Source organism: Colobus angolensis, unplaced genomic scaffold (assembly GCF_000951035.1).
Source record: "Colobus angolensis palliatus isolate OR3802 unplaced genomic scaffold, Cang.pa_1.0 Scaffold431, whole genome shotgun sequence".
Classification (NCBI taxonomy): Eukaryota; Metazoa; Chordata; class Mammalia; order Primates; family Cercopithecidae; genus Colobus; species Colobus angolensis.
Genome location: NW_012117722.1, coordinates 2,742,137 through 2,750,756, shown reverse-complemented (window position 1 = coordinate 2,750,756; position 8,620 = coordinate 2,742,137). Strand labels below are relative to the sequence as shown.

The 8,620-nt window shown below is 39.3% G+C and overlaps 1 protein-coding gene and 1 pseudogene across 2 annotated transcripts in view; both read right to left on the bottom strand.

Annotated features, from left to right (window-relative positions):
• The window catches only part of LOC105522518, a 2,326-nt pseudogene extending 1,820 nt beyond the window's left edge, over positions 1-506 (bottom strand). The window contains exon 1 of the transcript XR_001003457.1: positions 1-506. The product of XR_001003457.1 is annotated as a calponin-2 pseudogene (transcript).
• The window catches only part of LMBRD1 (LMBR1 domain containing 1), a 132,659-nt gene that overhangs the window by 114,613 nt on the left and 9,426 nt on the right, over positions 1-8,620 (bottom strand). Inside the window, exon 3 of the mRNA XM_011957046.1 lies at positions 1,143-1,203. Coding sequence (XP_011812436.1) covers positions 1,143-1,203 — 61 coding nt within the window. The remainder of the gene's footprint in view (positions 1-1,142; positions 1,204-8,620) is intronic.

Genomic DNA, 8,620 nt, shown 5'->3' with positions numbered 1-8,620 from the left:
GCGTCGTCGAAATTCCGCTCCTGCTTCTCCGAGTACTTGACGCCGATGTCCACCCCGCTCTGCAGCCCCTTAGTCTTGGCCTTCCCCGCCAGGGCGAGAAGAGACACCTGCACCTGTGTCATGTTCCCACTCTCAAACAGGTCGTTGGCCTCGAACAGGTCCACGGGGTTCATGCCGTAGCTGACCATGGCCTTGATGAAGTTGGACAGGTTTTCTAGCTGGTGCCAGTTCTGCATGGAGCGGTTGATCTTGGGAACGGAGCCCGGCTGTAGCTTGTTCATGAGTGTGCATAAGATAGTTCCGTCCTTCAAGCCCTTTTGGAAGTCGGGGCCGATGGAGAGGCCGGTGAGTCCCTCGATCCAGGTGCGGAGCTCTGCCTCCTTCTGAGGGTCATATTTGGACAGGAGCCGGTTCTTGACCTCGGCCGACAGCCCGTACAAGGGGCCCTTGTTGAACTGCGTGGAGCTCATGGCTGGCTGGCGGGCGGCGGGACGGGGCCGGACGGGACGGGAAGTTTCCATTTTTTAAAGTATCTCCAGAAAAGTTTCTTCCCTGGCTCTTAGAGACAGGCCAGCAACCTTTGACATGCAAATGCAGGCCACTAGACCTGGCAATACCCGCAGGCCACCCAAACCTGGAAATACCCGCACTCTTCTTCTTGCCATTGCCCCACATGTTCCCGGCAACACGGCCGCCCCCACATATCCCCACCTGCGTAGAACATCATGGCGCCCTGTATTTGCATTTTAACAGACTAGGGTGGGAGGACCCGTTTTTTTTTTTTGCAAGCTATGTGAATGACATGCCTGGTCAAACCAATCCCCTGAGCCCTATGCAAATCAAACACTGACTCCTCCAGCCTCTTCATATACCTGACTGGTATCCATGGCAGGTGGGGTTCCCTCTCTTGGCCTTGAAGCCGCCCTCCCTCTGTCTCTGCACAGGAGAGTTTCTTCTTTCTTTCTTCCCCGTTCTTTCTTGCCTATTAAACTCCCTGCTCCTTAAAACTGCTCCACGTGTGTCCATGTCGTTTTTTTTCTAATTCGACCCAAGAGGAAGAACCTGGGGTTCTCCACCCATCGAAGCCGAATCAATATTTTGGTTAGCAGTCCAAATAGGAAAAGAAACTGAAAGATACTTACTATAGTAACCACATAATACAGTGTCCTCAATTTGTCTGCTGACATTAGCATTAGCCCAGTCCTAGGATAAAAGGAAACAATAGAAATATTAATGAAACATCTATTTGCCTAACAACTACGAGTTAGGTTTTAATACAACTGAATATCACTTCCAAAATGTATCCACTCAAATAAAAACAATCTATGCCTTCAATAAGTGAGAGACAGACAACAGACAAATTTCAGTATGTAAATGCTGAGATAAGACAACACAGTTCTGGGAAAACACAAAGACAAAAGGCACCTAACTCAGAATGAAGATCAGGAATGACTTCTGATCCTGGGGGGATCAGAATGATCTCAGGGAAACAGAGAAAATAGTAGGAAGGAAAGAAGGGAGAAAAGAACGTACACAGAACGTTTGAAAAAGAACCTCAAGAAGCTAAATATAAATTCAACTGAGCTTTTGGAAAGGTAAGAGAAAGCAGGTGGAGAGAGGGAAGAGAAAGACATATATGTCAGGGGCTTGTGAGTCATGCTGAGTATTTTGGACTTTGTCCTAAAGGCAATGGAAAATAGTGATGAATTTTAAGCAGAGATTAACAAACCTGATTTGTACTTCAGAAAGATCATATTTGAGCATATTATACTTTTTTTAAAAGAACCTACAAGAAAAATCAGTCTAATCTCCTTTGCATTCATCCCACATAAGTGTTGCTCGAATTACTAAACTTAGAAAATGTAATTCAAATTAATCTTTTCCAATAGAAAAAAAAACTATACCCTATAATGTCAGAACTGAAGTACAATGTCAAGTCTTTTGGCCTATATTCTAAACTCTGTGCATGTGAAAAATTAAACCTAGAGAATCTAAAGGACTTATCACTGCTATTAAGTATAAAGTACAATTTAGAATCCAGGTCAATTTTTTATAAACACTTTAAGAGCTCAAGTCAGTGTCAACATTCTGTAAGTGCTCTTAAAAAAGTGCATCAATATTTAATTCTCTTAAGATAATTTAGGAGTTTTCTTTTCTTTTCTCCTTTTTTGCCCATAAACACTTCTAGCAATGAGTAGCTACAAATCTCTTGCTGATAAATGTCTAAAAGATCAAAAAATGTAGAAAATCCAAACTTACCTCTACAAACAAACCCTTAATAGGCCAAATAGAAAAATTTATGTTAATCATATAAAAAATAAATCATAGGATATAAAAAATTTAATAAATGGAAAGTCACCTGTTTCCACATGTAAAGATTGTAAATACCAACTGCTATCCAAATTAATCTTAAAATTAATATATATCACCAATCGAAATCCCGTTGTGCTAGGAGGTAGAGTATATTAACATACTCATTCTAAAAATCATCTGAAAAAACAAGCTAGGGCCACAAATACATTTGAAAAAGATCGTTCTCACTCATAGGTGGGAACTGAACAATGAGATCACTTGGACTCAGGAAGGGGAACATCATACACCGGGGCCTATTATGGGGAGGGGGGAGGGGGGAGGGATTGCATTGGGAGTTATACCTGATATAAATGACGAATTGATGGGTGCTGACGAGTTGATGGGTGCAGCACACCAACAAGGCACAAGTATACATATGTAACAAACCTGCACGTTATGCACATGTACCCTAGAACTTAAAGTATAATAATAATAAAAAAAAAAGAAAGAAAAAGACCAACAAGGAGGAATTTCCCAATTACTATCCTTTACTAATAAAATGTGAAAATCTACTATTATATAACCTTTCACCTACCTATTGGCAAAATTTAAAACAATAGCATCCAGTAATGTCAAAATGTGGAGGGAAAACCATCTGCTACACATTAAGATAGTCTACCATGTAGACATTCTTTATTGAATCGATCCTAAAAATATTCACACAAATTAGGATGGATATTAGTACATAGATATTTTATTCATTGGACAATACTACTTGTCCAACAAATTACCTCAGGAGCTCTTACAAAGTGACAAGCTAGCCCAAGTGGGCCCTTCCTTTCCCACACAGCAGGAGCTGTACCAAATTCCACTACTCATGGGACTAAGAGACCCAAAGTCTCCAGGTGTGCAGCAATTGGTATGTCCTAGCACTCAATGAACCACTTTTACCTACTCAGCTCATACTCCTTGGCACCCAAATCCAAGGTGTTTATTCTACCTGCAAGACCATTCTTAGGAGGCCAGGTACGGTGGCTTACATCTGCAATCCCAGCACTCTAGGAGGCTGAGGCAAATGGATTGCTTGAGGCCAGGAGTTTGAGACCAGGCGTGGTAGCACACACCTGTAATCCCAGCTTCTTGGAAGGATGAGGAATGAGAATTGCTTTAACTTGGGAGGCAAAGGTTGCAGCAAGCCAAGATCATGCCACTACACTCCAGCCTGAGCGACAGAGCAAGACTCTTTGTCTCAAGAAAAAAAAGAGAGAGAGAAAAGACTAGGAGGTTATATACCTCTACTAAAGCACCTGCACTTTGGGAGAGTTTCTCTCTTTGCATAAGTAAAGTTACAAAAGAACCTGAGCACTTGCTGACCCTTGTCAGGATAAATTAGAGCCTGTACCAAGCAACATTTATTGGTTTTTGCCCAAGAGTCCTTTACCCAACAATATTCGGTGTAGGGTCATTTAAAATATTTTTTAAAAGAAAAATGAAACTAGAGACAATCTAAATGCCAGAATAGAAATAGTAAAATTTACTACTGTACGTGCATAACATAGAATAATAACATGTTGATATTAAAAACAATGAGACCTATATAAACTAGCATAGATAGATATCCATGAAGCATTTTTGAGTAGAGGAAAACAGAACAAATCACAACCAAAAGTTTTAACACATGTAATCTTTGTCTAACAAAAGTAATGAAAGAAATATCCAAACATATTATAGAAAAAATGAAAAGAAAATGTAAGCAGTGCTTACCACATAGAATGGGAAAGCATTGGGGAGAATTCTGTGCAATGACTGAAAATTTTTCCATCAATGATTCAAGTATCCAAGTGAATATGTACATAATCAAAGCTTCAATTCCTAAGAGCTGTGCTTCCTTAGTGATTGCTTCTGTATCAAAACAGAAGTTTAAAAGCATTTTTGTGGGTTTTGTTTTGTTTTTGAGACAGGGTCTCACTCTGTCACCCAGGCTGCAGTGCAGTGGCATGAGTATAGCTCACTGCAGTCTAGACCTTCCCGGGTTCAGGTGATCCTCCCACCTTCAGGCTTCCAAGTAGCTGGGACCATAGGTGCACACCACCATGCCCAGCTAATTTTTGTATGTTTTGTAGAGACTGAGTTTCACCACATTGCCCCGGCTGGTCTTGAACTCCTGGATTCAAGTGATCTGCCTGCCTCAGCCTCTAGGTTTATAGGTGTGAGCCACCGTGCCTGGCCTAAAAGGATTTTGAAGATGAGCAAATTAAGAACAATGTATCAATGGGCCAGAGAATAATGACAACCATCTTTTTTTACTTATTATATGTTATACAAACTTCCCACCAATTTCCAAGACAGCCCCAGGAGGTAGTAATGTCTCCACTGAGATTCACGTAAAAATTAGTTTGAAATTGGACAAAATCCCAATCTCAAAAAAAATATTAAAAATACAAAGTCTGAAGGTTAACTTGAAGCAAAAGAATCATTGAAATCTAGCATCTTTTACTCTATAAGGATCTTTTGCCTCACCAGTTCTTGTAGCAACAAGAGTATTGCTGTTACTATTTTAAAGCTACAAATATGTGTAACATATACAACATCACTCAAGTACTATTAGTGTATTTGGCTTTTACATACTCTCTTGCCTCCAAGATACTTGATGTATTGTCAAGAGAGCTTAGTTTGTAAAACTTTCCTTCTAATTTTGGGAACCACTATGACCCTGATATGTTTTATAAACTATTGCCTCTCAAAGTAGAAACTAAAAGGAACTTCAGAGTCATTTAGGACACAAAGGAATGTGAGACAATCAAGAACTAAATAAAGAATATTAAAGAATATTTCAGAAGACAAGGATATGAATTCCATAGAACAACAATGTAATTGGTGACATATGTAAATTCCATTCCCCATTTTTCAAGCTGACTTTTGAAACCTGCTGCATAACCCAAAACTCCAACATGATTCTCCTCACTTTTACCTGGTAACTTCACCATAAAAAAATGACTGAGTGGTTCTCATTCAGGAGTCATTTTGATCCCCATGGGGCATCTGACAATGTCCAGAGACATGGTGGGCAGAGTCAGTATGCTACAGGAATCTAGGAGGTAAGAAGGCAAGGATGCCACTAAACACCTACAATTCACAGGGCAGGCCCCCATAACAAAGAATTACCCAAGGCAAAATGTCCATGATTGAGAAATACTGACTTAGAGGTCTCTAAAATAATATGTAGTCCCAAGACAGGAGCTCACTCAACTTACTATTAAATCTAAAACCTACCTCCATTTGTATCCAAATTCCAGACCTTCCTTCCTTCCTCTGAAGTACCCATACTCCTATTACACCCAACCCTTTCACTTTGAGAACCCTCATCCTCTGGAGGAAACTGCACCTGCAATGATACCTTCTCATGCCTCAAAAATTCCTCTCACTCTACTGAATTCTAAAGTATACAAATTCTAGTAACTACTAAACACAAAGAGATACACAACCAGCACAAATAAAAACACCTCTGTTAACTCCTCTTCTCACTTTCCTAGAGAACAAAAACTTTCTGAAAAGTTGTCAGCATTCCTTATCACTTCTTCCTTACTTCTCTGTTCGTATCTAACCCACTCAACCTAACCACCCTACTGTTCTGCTGAAATTATTCTTCATGGTCACCACCGACCAAAGCCACCAATCACTTCTCTACCCCACTCACTTCACCTCTCAACACCACTGGAAAAAGCTATCATTCTTTATTTCCGAAACACATTATTCTGATTTCCATAAAGCCTCCCTCTTCTGTTTTTCTTATCTCTCACGTTGCAGATTCTCCCCTTCAGCTGACCTTCTACACAACAGAGAACTCCAGTCCTCGGTCCAATGTCAAGGCTTCTCTGACTACTCAGTCTTCCCAGCTCCTAGTCAGTCCATAACTGTAGATTTCATCCATATATTGCTTCCCAAATACTTATCTCCAGCACTAAGCTCTTCACAGAGCTTCAACTCCCTACTTAACACCTCCACCTGGATAGATAGTACAGTACACACTTTGAAGGTAGCCTGTCCGAACTATAACTCTTTTCTCTACACCCCCTCACTTGCCCATGCACATGCATATGTCCTCTTATTCCTCCAGGTTTCCCTATTTCTCTAAGGTACACAAAAACTTAGGCATTGGTGCTCCAATTTTCTTTTTCCTTCACCTGTCCCCCTATATCTAATCTATCAGCAAATTCCAGCAGCTCTACCTCTAAAACACATGCCAATTTTAATCATTTCTCTCCACTAGCACCACTCTAGCCCAAGTCACCTTTATCTTTTACCTACATTAACTTCATATTGCAGTTAGGAGAAAATCTAAACTTATTAATATGACTTAAAAGTCATAAACAATCTGGCTCCTGCCTTATTCTGGATCTCAGCTTTTACCAAAGCAAAACCCTCAACAACACACATCAGCCAAATAAGCCAAGTTCATCTTGGCCTAAAGACCTCTATATTTGCTGCTTCTTCTCCCTAAAGGCTCGCTCCCTCTGGCTCTTTACTAGATTGGCTCCTCATCCAGGTATCATGGCAAGAAACCTCAGCAGCTTTGCCCCTCTCCAAAACACTCATAACCTGACCAGACTCTCATATCAATCTGTTATATTTCCTCATAGAATTTATCACTATAAAGTGACCTTATTTTATTTGTTGACTATTGATCTAGCCTTGCAGATTAAGCTCCATAAGAAAAACAACCTCATTTGCCTTAACAATTAATCTCCAGTACCTACAATTGTCAGGCATATACTACATACCTAGTATTAAGTAAATAAACATAATTAAGATTCAATAAAAAGCACAAAGTTCTAAGATACAATTCCCACCAGCGGAAATTAGCAGAGTTTAGCCCAGACATCTAATAATAGGCCATAAAGATATTCATAATTAGGGAACAGGAATAAGATGTGAACAAACACCAAAACATTAAATGTTTTCATGACATACCTTAATATTAACTAAATTTTTTATTTTTACATGTTGTATAAAAGAAAGAATATTTATTCATATTAGTGTCAATTTCTTTTTTTTTTCCATTGGATCAGTATATTTCATGTATATCCCCATCCAATGCTATTGGCCAACTATCAAAGACTGTTAAAGAGAGCACTTCCAGCTGTACTCTAAAAGGTTATTTTTTGTTATCTAAAAAGTTAATTATTTTAGAAAAAAGCTAGAAACAAATTATCTAGCTAAAATTATTAAAAATGCCATATGTTGAAAGAAAGGTCAACAGAAACAACTCAAGCATTATAACATACCCCAAACTAAAACAACTAACTAAAACAAAAATAAAAAACTAGCAATGACTGCCTGCTCACAGAAAAGTCTGGGCACCTTCTGTTTTTAAGAAAAATGTTAGCAATCACTGATATGTGGAGTTTCAAATCATTATACTTTGCAAGCCAAGTCCATAATTAGAGACAGGCTTCAAAATATATGAGGTGGAAGCAGAGAAAGTTAGAAAATGCATATGTTCATTTAGGAATTTAAAATGCACATTGTAAATATTAGTATACGTTAGCATTCATCATGGAAAACAATGTCAACTTGTACATTTATCTTTACAAATAAGGTTGGAATAGACTAAAACCACGTTGGCATCCTTTTTACTCTGACTACATTTATAATCGTGGCATGAAGTTTGAAGGACTAATTCTTAAATACTTAAATCTTTCACTAAGCACTTGAATTCAGCAATAATTTTGGGAAAAAACTATTGCCTAAAGTTTGGAAAATGTTTTCAAAAATTGTTTCAGCTCTACTTTTTGAGAATCAGCAAATAGTCCAGTTTCAAATAAAAACTTGTGAATTGCACTAATCCTCACCAAGCACCCCAAAATGAGAAGGGAAAACACAGACATACAGAATGTTTCAAGGTATCAACAAAACTACCAAGAAAAAACTGATATACTATCTAAGCTACAAACAAACAGAACTAGAGACAACTTAGTAATGAAAAGTAGGAAAGGCCAGGCACAGGGGCGTACAGGGGCTCACAGGGGCTCCCAGTACCTTGGGAGGCCAAGGCGGGTGGATCACCTGAGGTCAGGAGTTCGAGACCAGCCTGGCTAACATGGTGAAACCACACCTCTACTAAAAACACAAAAAATTGGCTGGGCATGGTGGTGTGCATTTGTAATCCCAGATACTCAGGAGGCTGAGGCAGGAGAATTGCTTGAACCCGGGAGGCAGAGTTGCAGTGGGCCAAGAACACACCATCGCACTCCAGCATGGACAACAAGAGCGGAAACTCGGTCTCAGAAAATATATATTTTTAATAATAATGTGTCTATAAATATAT